Source organism: Microplitis demolitor, chromosome 8 (genome assembly GCF_026212275.2).
Source record: "Microplitis demolitor isolate Queensland-Clemson2020A chromosome 8, iyMicDemo2.1a, whole genome shotgun sequence".
NCBI classification, from domain to species: Eukaryota; Metazoa; Arthropoda; class Insecta; order Hymenoptera; family Braconidae; genus Microplitis; species Microplitis demolitor.
In genome coordinates, this window is record NC_068552.1 from 13,428,599 (window position 1) to 13,453,324 (window position 24,726).

A 24,726-nucleotide genomic window follows, 5' to 3' on the forward strand; every position below is an offset into this window, starting at 1 on the left:
ATGATAAAATTTTTTATTTTATGTTCATTAGTACGTATTTTCCAATTTATCAAGTACTCGTTATATTCAGTGGATAAAATTATCAATTTTATTAATGAATTAAAAATTTATATTTAAACATTTAAAGTATGAATCGAACAAGTGTGTTTGTATTTTTGAAATAATTGTTTTCTATATATATATAAAACTAATTAATAAATATGCTTAGGCCGATAAACTAATTGTAATCTTGTTATATTAATTTAAGTTAATCGGAAAGTACGATGCTAAATTTCTATTGGTACTTGCAATTAATCATTACTAAAGCTTAGTAAGCTTTCAAAATTAGATTATAGAATCCCATTACATAATAATGGTATCAATAACTATCGATCATTCCGATTATCATGATATATATATATATATATATATATTAATGGAAATACCGCTGGCTTTGGCTTTCAATAATGTCGCAATCAACCCTAATATCATTTTGTGGTTTAGCTCGTGGTTTATAAATAACCCTTCAATTTCCCATACTATTATATATATTCATATAATTACATTTTCTCTATTATGTGCAATACTTGTTCTTGAATTTCCCTTAATCGATTTGCATTGTGCAATATCTTAGAGTAACAAAAAAATTATTTATTAAATGAATATAAAATATTATATTTAATTTTTGTTAAAATTTTAAATTTTTAAAATAAATTTGGCTGGGCCAAAAAAAGTGACTACTTTTTTTTCTTTAGTTACAGTGATAATATTGTTTAAAATGATGAAAAAAAATTTCTGTTAAATTTTGAGCTGTTAATATTAAAATTAAGAGGTACCGCATTGCACTTTTCTATTTTCCACAAGAATAACATGGAAAAAATTTTTTTTTCGTCTTCTGATTTTTATAAGTAGCTAACGATGCGTCGTAGGAATAATTGGCAAGCATATTTTTGTAGGTAATTGAATGCTTTACAAAAAAAGTGTCTTATTGTTTTTCGATAAATCTATTTGTTCAAAAGTTATTTGAGGTTGAAGTCAAATTCATATTAAATTTCGAGGTCTTTTTATTTCAATGTCAAGCTCATAAAAAAAAATAGTTTTCTGATCGATTTTGAGAGCTCGACATTAAAATGAAAATAACTAGAAAACAATGTGGAAGTCGAAAAAATTTTATTAAAAATAACTTCTAGGAAATAAAATTGTCTACAAAAAAGGTCCCATGATATTTTGTAATAAGTCTGATAGTTTCGCCGGAAAAGTAAAAAGATCTCAAAATTTAATATGAATTCGACTTCAACCTCAAATAACTTTTGAACAAATAGATTTATCGAAAAACAATAAGACAATTTTTTTGTAGAGCATTCAATTACCTACAAAAATATGTCTGCCAATTATTACTATGACGCATCATTGGCTACTTATAAAAATCAGAAGACACAAAAAAATTTTAATCCATGTTATTTAAATGGAAAATAAAAAATTGCAATAGGCACCTCTTAATATTAATATTAAGAGCTCAAAATTTAACAGAAATTTTTTTTATCATTTTAAACAATGTTATCACTGTAACTAAAGAAAATAAAAATAGCCACTTTTTTTGGCCCACCCTTATATATATATATATTCAATTTTAATTTATTTTATAATAATAACATTTTATAAACACATGTACAGTACATTAACATGAATCATCTGAATTATATATTTTAATTTTTTGTTCAATATATTTTTTCGTGTTTTATAACACTTAATACATGTACCACTGGAGCTCTGGTAATTGATAATCGACCGGATCATAAGTCGTAAAAGTAAATTTGGGTTTTTAATTCTACAAAATAAATTACACTTGGGCCTGGTCGAAGATCAGAGTGAACGGGATAATTAAAGGGCTGGTAGTTTGACAATTACATTTTTTTTTATTCAATATTTGATGTCGATCGGAGTTAAAAAAAAATAATGAAAGTGTACTTGTAAAAAAATTTAAATTACATATTATGATATACATCGTAAATAAATTATTATGTATATAAACAGAGTTTTAATGAATTAATTCAACAATTTATACATGAATAAAGTAATTATTAAAAAATGTATATCGCGTGTTTCAGTGTAACATACGAATGAATTTATGAATAATATTTTGGTCATAATAAATTTGTTTACTTAAAAACAATAAAAACTTCGAATAGTATAAACAGTTGTCAAAATATAAAGTATATGTAAAAAAAAAACGTTAACAAAAAAAAAAGTAATGATCAAGCATTCCATAGAGTTTTATGTAGAACGATTTAACTCACGCCATTAAATTATATCGTCGAGCATCTGGTCAACGCTTTTCTTCACTTCTTATTCTATTACTCCGTCTCTTTCTTGTCTTTCAACTTATCGTTTTCTTCGTTTTTCACTTCTTCCCTTAATACTTTTTTACTTTATTTTTTGTATACTCATGTTGGTACACACGGTAAAAAAGAAACGATAAGAACGCGGGAGCGTAAAGTGGACCCACAACGTGGGAGATGTCGAGAAGAAAAGAAGAAAAATGTAAAGCAAAAAAATTATGAGCTAAAAAAATTTTTATTTACACTACGGATAAACATGCATAAGTGAATTATTATTTTTATTATTGCTATCAAATCAAAACTTAGTAAATTTAAATGATATTTATTTATAATTAAATTTACCAATGTGTATATATATATATATTGGAGTTTAATTTCAAGTATGAAGACTAACGAGATCCACCTGACGCTGGGGGGTCTCTTCGTTACTGATATAAATGTTCTATACTCTATATAACCGCTACACTACTATAGGCTATAACGTCCTGCCACACTGGCCAACTCTTGGTATACAGCCCTCAAAGGATTTACATATTCATAGGGTAGCTGCAGACTGCAGAGCTCTCTTTGCTACTGCTGCTATTCTGGTTAAATCTCCATAGTCACTGAGCATGCTGGTTGATATGTTATATATTGTTACAATTCTGTCTTCTGATAATATATCATTTTTTTATCAATATATACTACTTTTTATAGCTCTTGCACTATTTATTTCATTTTTATAAATATTTATTCAGTTGTGTGAAGTAATTAAATATTTGAAAAACATTCCGCACACTTCAAGCGCGAAGCGATCAACGGACTCTACTCTCGCTTAAAAATGTTTCACATTAAACCGTATTTACAGTTTATTTTTTATTATTATTATTTATAAAGTAATTTACTTTTATTACACTGATGATAAAGGTTTTAAAATTAAATATTCATAAAAAGTCTATAATTAAAATGTTGAACATAAGAAAAAAAAAGTTTTTTAATAGAAATAGAAGAGAATAGTGATAAAGTAAAAAAAAATTAGTAAAGATTGTCAGTGATTTGAGCAATAAATTCCTAAAGCAATAAATGCTTACAATTTTAGAGTAGTCGTGCCTTTAGATATATATATAACACGCCTCAGAGTCTGCAAAATCGATGGGCAATGTTCCAAAAACACGAAACTACATCCACATGGATTGTCCAGATTGAAACAACTTAAAAGTTATTCAATTTTCTCAAGCGTCAGGTTATGATGTTTAACTTATAACTTATTACCAAAACCGAGGCCCCGACCTTACGACACTTGCAATTTAATTAATTTTAACTTTTATTATAATCTTATATATGCTATAATATGATTTGAATATTAATAAATTAGAATTAACAATCAATTTATATTACGGGCCATTGATTTCCAAATAAAAAAAAAATTGAAAATTTTAATAAGGTAAGTGACCCCTCATCGGCAGGTTAAGCGCACTTTTTTTTCGAATTAAGAATTAAAATATAAAAAACCAATGCATGTATAAAACAGTGATAAAACCTTGAAGCTTATACATTTAACTTTAAATTTAAAAGAAATATATGTAAAAATATTTATTAGAAATTAAATAATAAATGAAAATAATTTTGATTCCAGATGTCTCCTTTATCGGCCTGCCTAGACTCCCTTTATTGGCCACTTTATATATAAAATTTTAGCTGCTCTGATGTATATTTAAATCGCTTAGGTTTCTTCTTCTCGGATTGTACCATAATTGTTTTGTTTAAATAAAAATTAGTTAATCAATTTATTTATATTTATTCTAAATATTTATATTTATTTTGAATTATAACTTAATCAATTTGGTTATTTACTTTGACATTGACAAATTAAATTAAATATTTTGCATATAAATGCTGATAACCTCAAAATAAATAAAACTAAGATGGTCAATAATGCATACAGAGGTAATTTTTTTGTATCTATATTCGATCGCCATATTTTTAATATAAGTTAAGGCCATGCTCAGACAATGCCCCCCACTTTATAAAAAATTTCAATGGCTTTCAACTGTCATAACCATATTAAAATTATAATAATTAATTAAAAAAAAAAATTAAAACCTTAATTGAAAAAGGGAGAACGTCGTCGTAATTTCGCTAAAGTATAGATTTAAAAAAAAATTACTTGCAGTTGATATCAATTGGAAGCTGAACGAATTTTGTAAAATAAATTTCAATAAAATCTTCATGTCAAATTTATAATTCAAATTTTCAAATTTTATAGGCTAAAATTTATTCAACAAATTTTCTTTTAACTCCTGATTGATATCAATTGCAAGTAATTTTTCTGTAATTCTATACCTTGGTGAAATTATGACTACGTTCTCCTTTTTTCAATTAAGTTTTTAATTTTTTTTTAATTAATTAATGCAATTTTAATACGGTTATGACAGTTGAAAGCCACCGAAATTTTTTAAAAAGTGAGGGGTATTGTCTAAGAATGCCCAAAAATCATTAAATTGTTAACTCCTAAAATTACTATGAAATGAGCTAAGAAGATTACGAAAAAAAACATCAGACTTTTGTTGTTTTTTTTAATTAGTAATAGGTTATTGAAAAAACAAGAAATCTTAACCTATCTGATAAAAAATCACATCTGACGTACGACTATTTTTTTTTTTTAATTATAAAATTAATTTTTACAATAATCAAAGGACACGGAGAGAATATTATGGTAACTGTTCCTAGTACGTTTATGAAATATCATCCCATACGGTTATGGTAATAATTACTTGGGATAATGGGGTATAGACCCATAATTTCTGGGAAAAGTTTCCATAAGTATGGGAACAATTCCTATCATTATGGTAACAGTTTCCATATCGCATGTGAAAGAATCATGGTATTGATTACCATACTCATAGGAATAGTTCCCACCAGCAAATAGGAACCGATCCTATAACCTTATTGTGATGGTTCCTAAGTGTACATGGGAATAAGCCCTATATATTATGGTAACTATTCCTATAATATTATTGTAAACATAACCATCATACTATGGTAATGGTTACCATAATGTATGGAAATTATTACCATGATATTATGGTAACCGTTACCATAATATTATGGTAACGATTACCATAATATTATGTGGGATAGTTTGGTAACCATAATAGTATGGGAATGGTTACCATAATATCATGGTAATAATTCCCATAATATTTAGAAATTATAATAATTTTGTTTTTTTTGTAAGAAGCGTTTTTTTTGTATATTACAAAATTTTAAGTATACAAAGAAAACGCTTATTAAAAAAAAAAATTATTACAATTTCTAAATATTATGGTAACAATTGCCATAATATTATAGTAACCATTATCACAGTTACATGGTAACGATTACCATGATTCCATATAGGAACTATTCCGATACCATATGGGAATTTTCCCCATAATTATAGGAATGATTACCATAATACATATGGGTGCCGTTCCTATAATCAACATTTGAAAAAAAAACCAGTTACCATGCAGTATGGGAACCATTCCCATAATATATTGTAACTGTTACCATAATTTTCTCTCCGTCTATGTTTAGCCTAAACTTTATTAATTTTACTTTTTTTTTCAAAAACTATTCACATATGAATACGTACTTATAATCGAAATATATCGATTTTTCTACCAAGTGGCCGATAGACGGGTCATTTACTTTACATCGATATTTGTTACATATTATGATAAAATTTTATTGCAAACAAGATAATGTAAATCTTGGGTTATTAACGTTAAAAATAATTTGTAGTTTTAGTATAAATTATTCAACCTATTGACCGAGGAATATTCTTCTAATAATCATAGAGTAAGAACAGAATAAAGCGAAGTAATTTTAGTATGTCTTCCTCAACATTCACTTTCAATTCGTCTCAATAGTTTTGTACTGATGTAATCTTTTATATAACGGAAAATAACGTAAATCTTTCGATCCTTCTATAATTAAATTTCTTTTACCATTTATTTCTAAACATAGTACTCTATATATTTTTCTTACGCTCATTCACAGGCATAGAAAATTTTTATTTTTAACAAGCGTAGGTGTATAAATTTTTCAAATGTACATTTATATTTACTCTAGCAGTGTAAATATATTTGTTCCTTTCTTTAGACTAAAGCTATTGATTTTCAATAATTCAAGAGTCAGCAACAAAGTTCACATAGATAAATTTAACTAAGATTTACTTTGAATCGTATATGCTAGTATCTATGTGTCTTCTATACATCGTCTGTGTCAATATTAGCTTAATAAAGCTCGTGTGAATCTGCACAAACTATGTAGATGTATATATATATAAATACCTTTACATCAAAGCTAATAATGTTTACTCAATATTCAGAGCTAAAAAAATTTAATTATTTTTTTACGGTTAAAGTTTTTATTTTAAAAAAATAAAATAGCATTTACAATTTATAAAAATATAAAAGTCTTTAACTTTTATTGCAGGTCGTTGGTGCTACTACTATCAATAACAGCATGTCAAATTGCAGACGTAGCGGCAAAATATGTAAGTATATATATATATATATATGTATGAAATTATATTCAGTACATAAACTCAATAATTATTATAATAATAATAAAACAATAAACAAAACAATAATAATAATTTTATTGTAATTACTCGTATGTCTTTAGTAGCATTATGCGAAAGGGTTCGAAGGTGGATACGCAGGTTGTGACCTTGAAAGAGTTAAATCGCGAGTAAGAGAGAAAGAAACGATTTAATGAAAAAAGAAAGAAGCATGTCTCCAGGGCCCAAACAAGTCCCAGCGGCATTCCTCTAACTTTTATTGCTTTCTCGCTTAGACGCCAATAAGACTTGGATTCAGGTTTCTTCGTTCTCTTCCATCCCTTTTTACCTTTACTTTTCATTTTCTTTTTGTTTAGGAAACATTCATTGTTCAGATGATGATTAATCTTTTCCAATGATAATAATATTATATAATGGAAAAAAATGATTAATTTCAATGAGGCTCTAGCGTTTTATCGACAGGATTTTATTTTTATCTATATGTAACTTTAATGACTTCATTTATATTAAAAAAAAAATTACATGTTTTTTTTTTTCTTGTTCGTACTTAAAAAAATTCTTGTAATAAATGAATGTTTCAAAGAACTCTTGTCCATTAATAAACATGAGCTTGTCTATCATTTTTTAGACCGTTTGATTTTCTAACAAAATTATAATGTACTTTTTAAACATTACGTCCATTTATTATAAGTAGACATGTATGAGGTGTTTAAATTTATTTTATTTTATTTACAAGTTTCTTTCGAAAGGATTTATTTTAATTATTAAAATAAATAAAGATTTTTTATCTTAGAAAAAAATTAACAAATGTAAATTTCAAAGTAGTGTTTAATGAAATAATATACATATTGCATCACAAAATTACTAAGTAAATATATAAGTATACCATTAGATAAATATTATTAAATGCTAAGACAAATTTATAATATTTACTGAAGATTTTATCGGATTTGAGGAAAATGATTTTCAGTCTACTCATAGACTAGTCCTTAGAGAGGACATTGCACTTCCTGACACGTGACCACAGTCCAAGCATTAGCATGAATTAGTCGGGTATATGGTACAAAAACAGAGAAGGAGTAACTACTATGGACTGGTGCTTACTAAGCTACACTAGTAGTATATACAAACTAAAACTTGTAACTATGAGAATAAAAGCGAGGTCACTGGCTCACCCTGAGAATGACCTCTAGTTTAGTTTCGTAATTTAGCCTCTCAGCAAACCACATACTCTGCTTTTGGATAAGAATATGCAAACAAATTATAATACAAAAAAAATTTTTTTTTTTAAACTCATATAATTTATATACTGAAAACTGAAAAATAATTACAACCCCAGCTTCAAAGAAATATTTAAAAGTGGTTGACTGTTCAATTTCGCAACATTTAATACAAACAAAAAAAAGTATGAATATAATAACAGTTAAAAAAAAATGTGGGTCGTACCATTGTTTTTATATCATTTTTATATACAACATTAAAACTGTGCCTCGAGCTTTTAGTTTTTCACTGCATCGTTATTTAATTAATTGCTATGATTTTTTTATTTTATGTTTGATGTTCAAGTTACTGTCGAATATTATAGTTATTTTAGTATCAATAATTACTTTTAGTTAATTGCGAATCAATATAAAATGGCTTTTGCGAAAAATTAAATTTGATTTAAAAGATTATTTTTTTATGAAATTATACAAAAGCCACTTATATTTAAAGACTTTCTTGCGCCACTCATGAGTCAAATGAGGGCTAACTGTTTCAAATTTAATTCCAAGGCTATTAAGTTTTTGAAAATATCTCAATAATTTTTAAATAATTTATTAATTTTTTTGAACTATCGAAAATATTTATATAGCAGTTATTGTAAAAAATGTAAGTTTTTAATTAGACATTACTTTGACTTAAATTTTTTGTCATAATAAATCCGGCAATATCGGAATTTTTAAATCTCAATATATACATACATATGTCAATATACGATTATACACATCATGGAAGATAATAATAAGAATAATTATTATAATGTAAGAAATGATAATGGGTTTTTTAAAAGAAAATTTGTTTATTACTTATGATTAAACAAATAACTTAAATATTTTGACAGATTAAAAATACCCTCTAATAATTTTATGGTCTCCTTTGTCTATGTTTACAAACGTATGTTTTTTTTTCATCGTGTGCCGTTGCCGGTTTTTTAAATGGCAAATGACATGACCTCATAATTTCAATTTTACTAACTATAATTATTAATAAATAATTAAAATCACCGATAACACTATTTTTTTACAACGATTATATCTTTAGCATAAATTAAAAAATATTTTAAATCATTATTTGTCCCTTGGTCTATTCTAACAATATTTTGTTTTTTAAAGTTAAAACATAAAAAGTTATAGTTTCCCATAAAACTCCGTGTTAAAACTTTGATTTTTAATCGTTAATAACTTTTTCAAATCATTGATAACATACACTTGAATTTTCAATAACGATAATTATTGATTCATTCTTGCCAAAAATACAAAATTTGAATTTTTATCTAATAGTAAACCTCATGCAAGAACATCCTTATTGTGTGTAAAATTTCATATGACTACTTTAATTATAAATAAGTGACCATTGAGTTGGGAATTCTAAAACTTACAAACTGAGTGAGTTAAATAAAAGCTCAGGGAAACAACCACATATTTATGTGAACACTTCGCACACCAGGAATTATTTTAATTGTGTACTTTCCACTTGTGAAACAGTGGATGAATAATGGGCTAAAAAAATTATGACATCCATTGTACATGAAAACTTAAAAAAAAAAAAAAAAAAAAAAAAACATAAGTTACAAACAATATAATTATGAATTTACTAAATAAAAAAATGAATTATTTTCTTTGACAAAATTATAATAAATTATACATTGATAATGATTAATATATAATTAATAACTAAATGCGTGTAACAGATAAATATATAAATTTAAATTAAATGAAATGATGAATTAACCCACTGTTGGTCGTTTATTAAGCAGCTGATGACTCGTTAGAATAAATTATTATGCGAGAGTAATTTCTTAATTCCAGTCGTGTTGGTCATCACTTTAGATATAATATATATTTATATTTTAATCATTTGATTTATTGCCGGGTTACTATACTAAACAAACGGGAGTATTATAAATGAAAACAATTCAATAAATTATATCACTCTTATAAAAAACAATAATAATATATAATTAGAAAATGAAAATTAATGCGTCATTAAGACAATGAAATTGTGAATTTTTAGTAAAATTAGGATTATAGTACGTAAAAATAATAATTATATGTTATTAAGGTGAACTCGTTTGTAAAGGCGAAAAGGTATATAAGTTATAAAAAGAAAAACATTCAACATACATAGTTACCTATATAAAAGAAAGATCGTTGCCGTGAGCCATTCATACAACTTACTTCCCCTCTAATTACATCTTCCGAGCAAGGTACATCTTATAACACGTGCGCATCAAATAACCACATTAGTTACTTCTTCACTGACGGTTATTATCATATAACACTTTTAAATAAATATAAAAAAAATTTTTTTTTTCTATTGTGTAAAAAAAAAATTATTTTGCTAATCAAGTATTTTTTTTTTAAATTAAAATTCTTATATACATTGCGAAAAATCACGAGTGAATTTGGAGTAAATAGGAATTTTATTTCAATCCACATCCACTCTGATTTGGAGCTCAAGTGTTAAAATAATCTCCCCAACGGAGTAAATTTCACTCCGAGGGGATTAAATAAAAAAAAAATCATCTGTTACGCATTCACTTTAAATTTACTCCACATTTACACCGAAAATTTTTGATAGTGTAATAGCTATACACTAAACACAAAAAAACGGTGTAAGTCCAGGATATCCCGGTGTTAAAATACTGGTAGCGATGTTACAATGTTTTCAAATGTTAAACGGTGCTGTAAAAAAAGTAGTTTTATTTTTCAAATATCATTAATCAAATTGTACTTCAAATATAAAAAAAAAATTTTACTGTTCCCAACATCAAAGATATCATTTATATCTAAATAATATTTTGTCTCTAAGGACATATTAATATTATTGTATAATATTATGGAAAATAGATTTCTATGATTCAAGTCTCTTTGCAAACTTAATCAGCTAGGAAAATGTAATAAAATTATCAATGATTAATTAATTATCTTCAAATAAGTTATCACCTTATGAAGAATATCAGTTATAATATATTAATTATAATATTCCTAAATATTTAATTTAACAAGTAATAAAAAATGATGGCAATTTATTGAATTTAACGAAAGTGTCATAGATTGTTTTAAATGTAATGAAATTTCTTTATCTCAACTAATGCAATTTTACCGAATTATTATTATTATTATTTTCTGTTTTGTATATTGAAAAACACTTATAATCACACTCTCATACTTCAATCGAAGTTAATATGTAATCCGCATCTACACCGTTTTAACACCGCTTGGATAACACCGGAAAGTACCACTGCTACACCGGTGTGAGTTTATTTAACATCGCTTCTTTTATAATGTATTTTATATAATAAAGAAGAAAATTTACGTCATTTTTATTTGGTCAAGCTAAAACTTTATGTCAGAAACATACATATTGTCTCTACTATACACGGAGAGAAAATTAAGGTAACAGTTACAATATATTATGGGAATGGTTCCCATAATGCATGGTAACCGGTTTTTTTCAAATGATGATTATAGAAACGGCCCCCATATATATTATGGTAATCATTCCTACAATTATGGGTATAATTCCCATATGGTATCGGAATAGTTCCTATGGAATTATTGTAATCGTTACCGTTTAACTATGATAATGGTTACCATAATATTATTGTAATAGTGACCATAATATTATGGTAATAATTCCCAACATTATGGTAATGGTTACCATGATATTATAGTAACCATTACCATAATATTATGGTAATCGTTACCATAATATTTATGGTAAAAAAAAATTATAATAATTTTTTTTTGTAATAAGCTTTTTTTTTGTGTACTTAAAATTTTGTAATATTTTGTAATATACAAAAAAAAATTATTATAATTTCTAAATATTATGAGAATTATTACCATGATATTATGGTAACCATTCCCATACTATTATGGTAACTATTTCCATAATATTATGGTAACGGTTACCATAATATTATGATAATTCCCATACATTATGGGAATGATTACCATAATATTATGGTAACCATTACCATAGTATGATGGTTATGTTTACCATAATATTATAGGAATAGTTACCATAATATATAGGGCTTTTTCCCATGTACACTTAGGAACCATCACAATAAGTTTATAGGATCGGTTACTATTTGCTTATGGGAAGTATTCCTATGAGTATGGTACTTATTACCATGATTCTTTCACATGCGATATGTGAACTGTTACCATAATGATAGGAATTGTTCTCATACTTATGGAAACTTTTCCCAGAAAGTATGGGTCTATATCCCATTATCCCAAGTAATCATTACCATAACTGTATGGGATGATATTTCATAAACGTACTAGGAACAGTTACCATAATATTCTCTCCGTGTATATTATGTACTTAAATAGTTAAATATAATTAATCTAATTATGTTATATTATTATTTCAATAATACTAAAATTATTCAATTAAATTTAAATCTAGTATTGACACAATCTAAAAGTAACTACATATATGTATATAAATACATACAGTAAATTTATAACGATCGTATGAATAATAGGATTTATATTCAAATAAAATGAAAAAATATTAAACAGTTTTTATAAAATATAATAAAAACGTATGTATTTCAATATTTAAAGTTAATATTATCTTTGTGCAACTGCATGATGATGACTTTTAATGAATACATCGACTGAAAATAAATAATTTATATAAAAACTCGTTTGCGTATAAATTTTATGTTAAAAAATATAATTTATTAAAGATAATAAAATCTAAAAGTTATTCGCTGACATTTATACATAAATGGGTCTCAACTTTTAATAATGCACCATAAATTATTCATTTTTCAAAATTAAAATCAAAACTCTATATTATTATGTATGTGGCCCTGTAATAAACGTCAAAAGTATTAAAATTTTTTTTGTAACACTTTGATTACCCAGATTTCAACCTCGTATCTAAAGTATGGACATTACTCACGACATTCACGTCAAAAACTCTTCGTGCCGGAATCCTAAATGGTGAAAGATAAAAAAAAAAACATTACAAGCCTGCGAATATGCGAATACTGCTATGGACACGTGCCAGAGCAGTCTGGTCCATTGAAATGTTATATATGACAACGTGTGTGCATGTTCTATAGTCACGACACAGCCGACAGTCACTTTTAGTTATCATACCATGCTACTTTAAATAACCAAAAAAAAATTAACACCTAAATCTCTCACTCGTTTTTTTTTTTTATTTTTAAAAATATAATTTAATTCAATCTACGGCTCTTAAAAGAATTCATTTGAAAATATGATTTGCAACACAAAGAACAAACAGATAATATTTAACAAGAGGATTCTATTTCGTATGAAGAAAAAAAAAAGTTTCATTATTCAAGCTCAAGTGTAATTCTTTACCACTGTTACCACATACTTTTTTTAAAATTTTTTAATGTTTGATTTGTAAATATAACTTATGGTCACATTTTTTTAACACCCCGTTGTGTGTTACAGCATCATATAAAATTCCGACATGCAAGGCACAGGAGACAACATGCAGACGGCTATTTGCCAAGCAGTTTTGTGGCTGAAAATGACGAACCCGAAGAGGGACGTTGGGGATCCTGGTCAGCACCCAGCTCCTGCTCTAGATCCTGTGGTGGCGGTGTCGCTCATCAAACACGGCGATGTTTAGACATTGAGTAAGTTTGTTCTATAGATTACTATGACAAATTTAATATTTAAATCTCATGTCATCAATATTTTTCCCTCTCGCAATAAAAAAGTTAATTATTTATTTATATATTTGAGGACATTAAATTATTTTTAGTTTACTTTAATTGATCTGCGTACTTACAGTATTCAGATGTATAGTTCAAATAAGTTCACTAGGTCAACATTAATGGTAATGAATTTTTAAAAAAATTTATAATACATTAGTTCTTATAAATTATTTATTGAATAATTAAACAGTTGAATTTAATTTTTATTTTAAAATAATTTCCAAAGGTAATAACAGATTTTTTTTATAATTAAAAATTTTCCTTCAAGTTGAATTGAATTGAATTATAAGTGGGTTTTTTAATTATTCATTAACTTTTATTAAAATATATATAATTCACTTTATTTGCAAGAAAAATTTTAAAAAGTAAGTAAAATTTTATCATGAAATTAAAATAATTTATTCCATTATATATTCATAAAAAGCTTTCATTAATTGTACAGAGCATTATATAGTTATCCATAGAATTTTAGAAACAAAGAGAGTGTGGAAAAAAAAATATATTAGTGGCGAACAACGTAAAAAGAATCGTCGTCTCTATTCGTGCGTTTGGCTGAAATATAATTCACTGGAAACCGGTTTTGTCGGTAACCCAAATTTAATAGCGACCTCCCCGCGATATTCTCGCGCAAAAGAGTTGAATTATTAGGAAGCAGAACAGCAGAGATTCAAACAAGAGTGAAGAGAGAAAGAAAAATCGAACAAAAAAATATTATAAAAAACGAAATGATATTCTTTGTTAGTCATTTTTCTGCTAGAATTTTTGGCTCATTTCCCTACTTTATTTCTTTTCCATTCTTTCTTCTCTACATTCTTCTCTTATACTTATTCGTGCATATAAATTTCTCTCTCTTTTCTTAAGAAGAAAATAAAAGTGAAAAAAAAAACAAGACCTATATGTAAGGGTGAGTTAGTCGCGATATTGAAACCAGTGATCTGTAAAACCCGATTAGAAATTTTACTATTTACGTTTCAACTTTATGTTCCCCAATTCTTTGGAAGAATTTTGTATTTTTTTTTTTATTTGTTTTGAATATTTTTTATATTTTTTTTGCAGCAACAATGGGTATGACAGATGTACGGGAGCTAAGAAGAGATTCTTCTCATGTAATATTCAAGTAAGTCAATAACATGTCATTAATTTAATCATTCTTCGTTAAGGGCATTCTCAGACAGTGTTCCCCCCCCCCTCACATTTTTTAAAAATTTTCAATCACCTTAAATTGTCATAAGAGTATTAAAATTTTATTAATTACTTTAAAAAAAATTAAAGCATTAATTGAAAAACGAACAACACAGTTACAATTTCACCGAGATATAGATTTAAAAAAAAATTACTCACAGTTGTTAACAATTAGGAATTGAACGAACTTTGGTAAATAAATTTTAGCCTAAAACATTTCAAAATTCAAATTATAAAATTGACAAAGATTTTACTGAAATTTATTTTCCAATTTTCGTTTCACTCCTAATTGATATCAACTGTAAATAATTTTTTTAAAAATCTATGTCTCGGCGAAATTGTAACTGAGTTGCTCTTTTTTAAATTAATGCTTAAACTCTTTTTTAATTAATTATCAAAATTTTAATACAGTTATTAAATATTTTAAAGAAGTTAGAAGCACTGTCTGAGAAAAACCTTGAAATAAAAAATAAAATTTAATTTATCACAAAATTATTTTATAATAAAATATAAAAATACTTTTAATTAAAACTTGTTGAAAACATTTTTCATTGTATTGAGATGATTGATAACAGAATAATATCCTATAGAAACTAGAGAATAAACTTAATTATGTATTGTTTAAAATAAATTAACCCGTAAAAGTCAATTTAATAAAAAAAATTACCATAAACTTTAAAACTTTAGTTAAAACGTCAAATGAATAAATTGCATTTATGAAGCTTGAATTGATAAAAAATATGTTTTTTTTTTATGATATAAATACAAGTACTTAAAATTTAATTTGTGTAATTTATATATAGTAAATGAATTAAAATCGGACAAATATATAAGACTGGAGATAAAAGTCTCACTTCTATTCTGTCGTTCGGTTCAAAACTCTTCTTTGAATTAATTAGTCGACGTCTAGTTGATAAAGAATCCAAGAGTTTATACTTTACTCTACCATTTGCACAGTTTGTACTCTTATATACCACGTGCCTTTCATTCCTTTATCTTTCTTATTCTCGTGACTTAAGATTCAGTGATAACCTCAGCCGATTAGTATCATCTTTCTATACACACCGTCTAACTACCAATTACAACACGCTAAAATGATTTCCTAAGATAAAAAATTAATTCATTTTTTTTGTTGCTATAATTTAATTTTTAATCATTTAATAAATTAATATATTTAATCATACAAATTTATATTCTATTATGAAGAAATAAATTTAAAAAAAACAACAGTTAGAATTGAATGAATAACAATTAATCAAATACTAGAGAAGAGTTTGGATGTTGTTTTTTGTTAGCTGCCAAGTATTATAAACGTCTACTTTATCTTGATGAAATTTATCGATAAAATATAAGAATAAGTGACAACCTTATACACTATAAATCTTCTAATTTAAGTCATATCTAATAAATGTCATCTCCGAAGGCTGCTCGACCAATTCCATTGTTAAATTTAAAACGACAGTGAATTTAAAAATATTATTATGTTTTATATTGGCCATTACTTTTGATACCATCAAAATTAACAGTAATTTATAAACAATTATTTAATAAAGTGCATTGCCTTTAATTAAATTTTAAAAAACTAGTTATTAACTTTAACGTAAATTAAAAAAGTTATAAAACTTTAGTCATTAAAAATTTTTTTAAAAATCTAAAACTGCTTGAGGGAATATAAACTCAAATCACAACATAAAATCTAAAAACTTTTGAAATATATATTTATGTGTGTATAAATAAATATCATGTGTAGCTCTCAGTTCACATAATTCATATTTTCAAGCTTAGCTTTATCTCCCATGAGAAAGTATGCATCTGAGAAAATGTCCCCGTAACATTGGCATGTCACATACCGGCCTTACAGATATACACAAAAAGGATAAAAGTATAAAAGTCCCAGCTCGTAAGTGACATTAACGCCATCTCTATGTCAGTTTCCTTCCATAAATCTTAAATGTATACCACGTGTTGTCCATTTCCCTTGGGGTCTCTTCTTTTCCATTTTACACGAATTACATTTTATATAATATATATATATATATATATATATATAGATATTTTTTTTTATGTTTTTACTAACAGTCCCTAGTCAATTTATCGACATTACTTGACTGTAAGATATTTCTTTTTTTTGTTTTATCATCTACCCTGACCCAATCTCATAATAAATAAGTTTAATCTAAGACGATATATGTATATACATATATATATAGATGTTCTTCACAACACGATACAATTTTATGATACCGCATAGCTTCCCTTGAGATTAAAAGACACAACCGTAAACCGCTCATATATTTACCATTATCAAATAATTTTTTTTTTTCATACAAGTATAAAAAATGACCCTTCCGAAGCCTTTGCTAGTAAGTATTTACTATCAACAACGTCATAGAAATATATTTATATGAAAAATAATGATTATAAACAAAGATTAAAATTTGAAATATATAGTAATAAAGTATATGAGTTATTTAAATAACTTTATTATTTATTAAATTGTAGCCATGTCCAGGTGGTTCTGGAGACTTTCGTGCAGAGCAATGCGCCGAGTTCAACTCAGTACCATACGAGGATGTATTTTATGAGTGAGTATTATAACTTTTCCAACAGTAGCTATTCATATTGGCATATATATACAAACCAAGTAAAACAAATCCGAGTAATATTGAATAAAGGATTTTCTGTAAAACTTTTTAGACAAAATAAGCAAATGTCTTTCCATATATTTAAATAGACATGAAACTAAAAAATAAAAATAATTTTGTTTCAGCTGGGTTCCATACACTGGTGCACCGAATAAGTGTGAGCTAAACTGTATGCCACGGGGTGAACGTTTCTTTTACAGACATAAGCTTGCAGTTACTGACGGTACACCGTGTGAAGTTGAAAAAAACGACGTTTGTGTCGAAGGGAAATGCATGGTAATCAATAATCAATCGGTGGATTTTATTTTAATTAATCCTTGCAACTTTTTTAAAGTTTATATTTTAAAATAAAAAAATATAATCGAATTAAGAGTGTTGAAAAACGTGGAGTAAAATATCGACAATTTCGTCAACCGTTAAATGAACTAAATTAAATATCGACTTTCTGTTGGATATTTCAGCCAGTAGGATGTGACATGATGCTGGGTAGCGATGCAAGAGAAGACGCTTGCAGAGAATGTGGTGGTGATGGCTCTGATTGCAACACCGTCAGCGGCTTCTTCGACACCGATGACCTCCAAGTTGGTTAGTCAATCCTCGAATTAACCCTCCTGACCTTTCTCACTCTTCCGGAGTCTAACTACTTGTTCAATTTTATATTTTATTTAATTGCATTTTTTTTTATTCCTACGATATATAACCAATATAATTAACGTCCATTCCAGGATATATCGATATTCTACTTATTCCTGAAGGCGCTACAAATATTGCTATCAAGGAAATTGCACCTTCAAATAATTACTTAGGTATAATTATTAAACATCTACTTTTTAAATTATTTTTAATATTTAATTAAAGAAAAAACACTGATTTTTTTAATTTAATTATTGTACGGCTCATAATGCGAAGTATTAGAGAGTGCTTTACGATCGAAATTTATTTTTCGCTTCTTTCTACAACTATTACTCCAAATATTTTAAATTATGCACCATTTTACAGATAATGTAATGGAGATTATTTCTGCTATTTTCAAAAACTAATTTAGTGCAACAGAAACGAGAAAATCATTAAAATATAAACTAAAAAAATTTCTCTTCAAGCAGTAAAAAAATTTTGTAGCTTTAACACAATATCTCGAAAAAAAAAAATCTATAATTTAATTCCATTTTTTGTAATATATTTTAATTAAATAACATCGACTGTGTTTTGATTACTTATTAATAGCTTTCAACTTCAATTAGTGGTGAATTGGTTTAGAATATAGAAATTATATTGAAAACTCGTTATGGTTTTGACATAATCAATTTCAACACATTCCTATTACTAACTGTAAAATATTTTGAACTTTATTGAATTCCATAATAAGCATACATTGAACATAGCTGAAGCTTACATTCAATGTACATATTTTAATTAATTCAAGAAAGTTATAATTAATTATAAAATAATGTAATTAGTACATAATTGAAACATTTTAATTATTTAATATCATTAATTAAATTTATTTATTTAAAAACTTAAGTTATTTTTGTAAGTAGAATATTAAATTATGTAATTTTGCTGTAATTCAATTGAATAAGTTTAACTTTATATATAATTAGTAGGGTGGTCGTTAAAAATTAAATTTTCTTAGGCACCCTGTAAAAAAGCTTCTTTTTAGTGAAAAAATACGTGGGGAATTTGGTTTTTTCTTTTGAAGTAAAAAGAACACGTGCCTCAGGACGATCAAAATTCATTTTTCGATACAATCGCGGTTTTTTTAAATATCTCATGAAATATGCAGATTAAAGGAAAACATCATGGAAATAATTTTGTAGGAAATTAAATTCTAGACAAAAAAGGTGATATTCATTTTGTTTATAAAATTTGTATTTATGAAGATATTTGAAAAAAACTTTTTTTAGATCTTATCAATTGAGCATTTAAAAGATTGCGAATGTTAAAAATAACGTTTTTTCTTGAATATAGACAACTTTGTAACTCGTAACATGTCAATCATTAATATTTGTTATAAGTTCTATATACCTAGAAAAATGTTATTTTCAACATTTGTAATCTTCAAAACGCTCAATTCATAAGATCTAAAAAAACTTTTTTTAAAATATCATCATAAATACACAGCTTAGAAAAAAAAATTGAAATATGACCTTTTTAGTCAAGAATTTAATTTCCTACAAAATTGTTCCTACGATTTTTTCTTTTAATCTGCATATTTCATGAAAAATTAAAAAAAAAAAGAGCCATCCGGCCTCCCTCGTAGAAATTAAATTGAGTTTTTGTCTAGTAACTGGCCGGTTTTTAGCATAGATATATATAGATCAATAAATAAATATTGACCCGCATTGACAGACATTAAAAATTAATTAATTTAAATAAATAAATTATAACTCATAATAAAAATAATGATTGACAAACAAAATTATTATAAAATTTATTTATTGAGTCTTTAATTGACTTAAAAAATCAAAGTTTAATTTATGAATGTTAAACTATAAAGCCGGCAACATCATTATATTTTAAAAATAAATGCTATCATTAAATCGTACTTTCAAAAATTAACTATAATTAAAATTTTATTATTAATAATGTAAAATATTTTTTCTTTTTAATTCTTCCTTTTCTCGACTTCCTCCTTCCCAGTTTTTAATAATTTCTCTAAAGAACAATTTACAATATTTGTTTCTATTGCCCATAGTCGCAATTCTCTTATGGTATTTATTTTTTTCATTGATTCCATTTTTTTATGTGTATATTAATTATTTATCATAAAATTATTTACATATTAACGTACACATTAAAAAATAGAGGTTAAACAGAAAAAAATAAACACACACATACACACTAGTACAGAAAATATAGTAGTGTGACCAATGTGTACGCCTTAGTTGTAGGTTGCGGGATTTCTAGTTTTTAGCCGGGATCGCTGGCCAGTTACTGGTCTGAATTCGAGCAAAGTCTAAATTATTTCTACTAGGGCTTACCCGGAATGGAAAGGTAGATTTCTTATGCAAATACAATAAAGCTACAATAATGTAATTAATACTTATTTTGTAAGCTTAAACATGAATTTCAAGGAAAAGGGTTATGCCTGTTCATTTAGAAGTTATTAGAAGACTAAGCTGCAAAAATAAGCTTTTTTTATTTTTTGTTAAATTTTCGATATCATCAAATTGTTAGAAAAGATGTTTCGAAAAATCAAGTATTGCAGTGAAAATTAAAGCTAATCGTTCAAATTTTAAGATACTTTTTACAGAATTGAGTTATCATTTTCGGTTCAAAAGTTATTTTAGGATAAAGCCAGAAAATTCATTTTTAGGAAAATCAGAAAAAAATTTTAAACACCCACAACTTCCAAACTAATAGACCGATTGGGTTCATCTTCGAACTTGATCAAGGTAATCGTACAATAAATAAGTGTATAAAATTTCATTAAGATCCGTTAAGAATTGCGGGCGCTATCGTGATGACAAGGCGCGTTATATTGTATATATATATATATACATACATATATAAACTTTTGAGTGGATGGTATTTTTTGACTCTACTAGGTAAAACAAGATATATGGTGGCAAAATTCTTTGATAATTCGATCATGAGACCCATTACAATAGACCGATTTCTAAAGAAATCTACCTAAAAAAGAAGCTTTTTATGGGGTGTCTGAGAAAATTTAATTTTTAACGACCACCCGAATAATTAGTAATAGTACAGATTAAGTTAAATAGATTACGGATAATTAAGTACATTAGATTTTGTTTTTAGCAATTCGTAATACGTCTGGGTATTATTATCTAAATGGCAACTGGAAAATAGACTTCCCCCGAAGTCTAAAATTTGCCAATACAATATTTCATTACGCGAGGGATCCGCAAGGCTTCTCAGCACCGGACACAATTACAGCCTTGGGACCAACTAGCGAAGCGATTTATGTCGTCGTAAGTACATATTATATTATATTTATTTATCTTCGTAGTACATAAATCCTCTTGTGTACATATACATATATATATTTTTTTTAATATCTTAATCTTATAATTACGACGTCAATAAAGTCTCACTGAAATATTTACCTATTGAATTATAATTTTTTTACTTATTCAAGTTACTCTATCAAGATCGAAATGTTGGGGTGGAGTATAAATACAGTATTCCTAAAAAATTCTCGCCTCAAGCTGATCCCGATAGCTATACGTGGACTGCCGATGAATTTTCCGAATGTAGCGTAACATGTGGTGGAGGTAAAATATTTTTCGTTAAATAAAAATAAATCCTATACATTTTTTATAACTTTATACATCAGTAAATTTTTTACAAATAAATTTTTAAACACATGCCTCTATAAATGAAATAAAAATGAATTAAATTCCAAATTCAATGAAATATTAATACTACAAATAAATAAATAAATATACAGGCTATCAATCAAGACGAGTGAACTGTGTAAGACGTCGTAATAATGAGCCCGTTGATGAGAAACTCTGTGATCCGCAATTAGAACCAGATGACACTCAATCTTGTGGGGAAAGTGCATGTCCACCCGAATGGGTTGAAAGCGAATGGACGCCTTGTAGTAAACAATGCGGTGAGGGTGGTGAACGTACACGAGAAATAAAGTGTGAGCAGATCATCGTTGGTGGCATACCGACCATCGTTGACGACTCGATGTGCATTGAGAAACTTGGACCGAAGAATGAGACCACCCAGGAATGCAATCGCAATGTTACATGTCCTATGTTTCACTTAGGACCTTGGAAACCCGTAAATACTTTTTTTTTTAATTATTTAATACTTTAATCAGATAATATATATACCTAGCAAAGCGTAACCTTCTCTTTGTTTTATTTACCATCAGAATAATGCTATGGTCTGTAATTAACTCGCGAATATAAATATTTTACGTCAAAATAATATTTACAACTGAAATAAAAGTCAACAATAATAGGATATATTTATATAAATTAAACAAATTTTTATTCAAATATTAAAATTTTAATTTAAATACTGTAGTTAATATAATTGTTGAGTTTGTAAATATTTTCCGTTCAAAGTGTAATTATTTTTTTTTTAATTACACGTTCTACAAACAAGCTAAATAAATAACGCTCCCTTTAATTATTTTTTCTGAACCTGATACTTTGACGAATCTCTAGCTATTTATTATAAACTTAAAATTTTTTTTTTTGTCAAAATATTTGCTATCAATTTAATTAATTAATTAATATACTTATTTACAGTGTGATCACTTGTGTGGTAAAGGAAAACAAACGAGAAAGGTAACTTGTTATAAAAAAGATGATGACGGCAAAATACAAGTATTAGATGATTCAGCATGCGAGGGTGAAGTGCCAGAAAAAGAGAAGCCATGTGAATTAAGACCCTGCGCTGGACTTGATTGGGTCGCCTCTGAATGGAGCGGAGTTAGTTATATTTCATTTTATTTCTATTTCTATTATATTCTATGATCATTATATTTTTATTATCCTTATTTTATCTAATTACATTTTATCATGATATAATAAAAAATATGTTATAATAATAAATAAATTTTTTAGTGTGATGATAAATGTGGTCTTACTCAAGAAACACGAACTGCTCATTGTGCCACTCAAGATGGTACTATTTATCCTGATGACAAGTGTGAGCCAGATAAAAAACCAGAGTTAACACGTGAATGTGAGAATACCAAAGGATGTGAATTTCAATGGTATTCAACTCAGTGGAGTGAGGTAAATAAATTAAACAGACAAAACAACAAAATAAATAAATAATTAAATGCATATTTTAGCGTAAGTAGGATATATAATATACATATATATATTTTTGATAATAAATTTTTATGTAGTGTTCGGCAAAATGCGGTAAAGGCATACAAACTCGTAAAGTTTTTTGCGCAACATTTGAAGACGATGTAACATTAAAAAAAGTATCTGATGAAAAATGTAAACCTGAAAAACGTTATAACGATACGAAGGAATGTACATCAGAAATTGTTGAATGCAAAGGCGAATGGTTTGCAGGTCCATGGAGTAAGGTTTGTTATTATTTTATTTTTATTTACTTTTATTTATTGAGGGGGACCACTAGTGTGAAATTTTGAAAAAATCAATTTATTTTTTTTTTTTTTTTTTGCATATTTCGATAGTCTATACCTTTGAAAATAACATACTCGAATTTCGAGTGCATATCGAATAGTTTTTTTGAGTTACAGCCCTCTAAAGAGCAGCCGTTTATCGATTCTCGTAAATACATTTTTCAAATTTGCTGCATCTATAACTCGAAGACAAATCATCCGATCAATATGAATCGAATTGCAGCTTATTTTATAAATGTTTTTACACATCATGTACCTTCAGTTTTTCGATCGAATCAAAAATGTAATTTTGGCAGGCCAAAAAATCATAAAAATTTTCACGAAAAATTTGAAATGTTTTTTTAAAACTCCGTCATTTTATTGATTTTCAATTGTTTTCTTAGTCCGAGGGTCATGATACGAGAAACACCTTCTAGTTTAATAAAATTTTTGTTTTTTTTTATTTGAGACACTGTGAAGGTCGCTGTCACTGCAGTGGGGAGACTTTTTTTTTTGGAGCGTTGGGAAATTGTGAATAACTCGCTAAATTTTGAATTTTTTGATCCAAAAATTTTATCTTGTATTCGCTATATCCACAAATATACCCTTCAAATATTAAAACATTCTATGCAGTAGTTTTCTTTAAAAAAATTCCCAAAAATTACCTTTTTTTTCAGGCGGTCACACTAGTGGTCCTCCTTAATATATTTAAATTGTAAAATATTTATAATTGAATTTTTTAATTAATTAAAAAGTAACATTTAAATAATTATTTCAATCCTAGTGTTCTAAACCATGTGGTGGTGGTGATAAGACACGAAAAGTTGTATGTTTAAAAGACGATATGACTGTCCCAATAAGTAATTGCGATCAAGACTCCATAATGTTTTCCATGGAAGAATGTAATAAACATCCTTGTGGTAAAGGTAAATCAAATAGTTATTTTTAATTAATCTAATATGTTACTTATATAACATAAATCT

At 26.6% G+C, this 24,726-nt stretch overlaps 1 protein-coding gene across 5 annotated transcripts in view; it reads left to right on the plus strand.

Annotated features, from left to right (window-relative positions):
* Positions 1-24,726, plus strand: part of LOC103573304 (papilin) — a 116,080-nt gene that overhangs the window by 75,748 nt on the left and 15,606 nt on the right. For all 5 annotated transcript variants that reach the window (XM_053741432.1, XM_053741431.1, XM_053741435.1 and 2 more), the window contains exons 2-15: positions 6,780-6,840; positions 13,578-13,765; positions 14,903-14,963; positions 17,531-17,613; positions 17,799-17,949; positions 18,135-18,258; positions 18,399-18,479; positions 21,436-21,608; positions 21,776-21,911; positions 22,088-22,431; positions 22,908-23,090; positions 23,226-23,399; positions 23,516-23,704; positions 24,528-24,669. In XM_053741432.1, the coding sequence (XP_053597407.1) occupies positions 6,780-6,840; positions 13,578-13,765; positions 14,903-14,963; positions 17,531-17,613; positions 17,799-17,949; positions 18,135-18,258; positions 18,399-18,479; positions 21,436-21,608; positions 21,776-21,911; positions 22,088-22,431; positions 22,908-23,090; positions 23,226-23,399; positions 23,516-23,704; positions 24,528-24,669 (2,090 nt within the window). The remainder of the gene's footprint in view (positions 1-6,779; positions 6,841-13,577; positions 13,766-14,902; positions 14,964-17,530; positions 17,614-17,798; positions 17,950-18,134; positions 18,259-18,398; positions 18,480-21,435; positions 21,609-21,775; positions 21,912-22,087; positions 22,432-22,907; positions 23,091-23,225; positions 23,400-23,515; positions 23,705-24,527; positions 24,670-24,726) is intronic.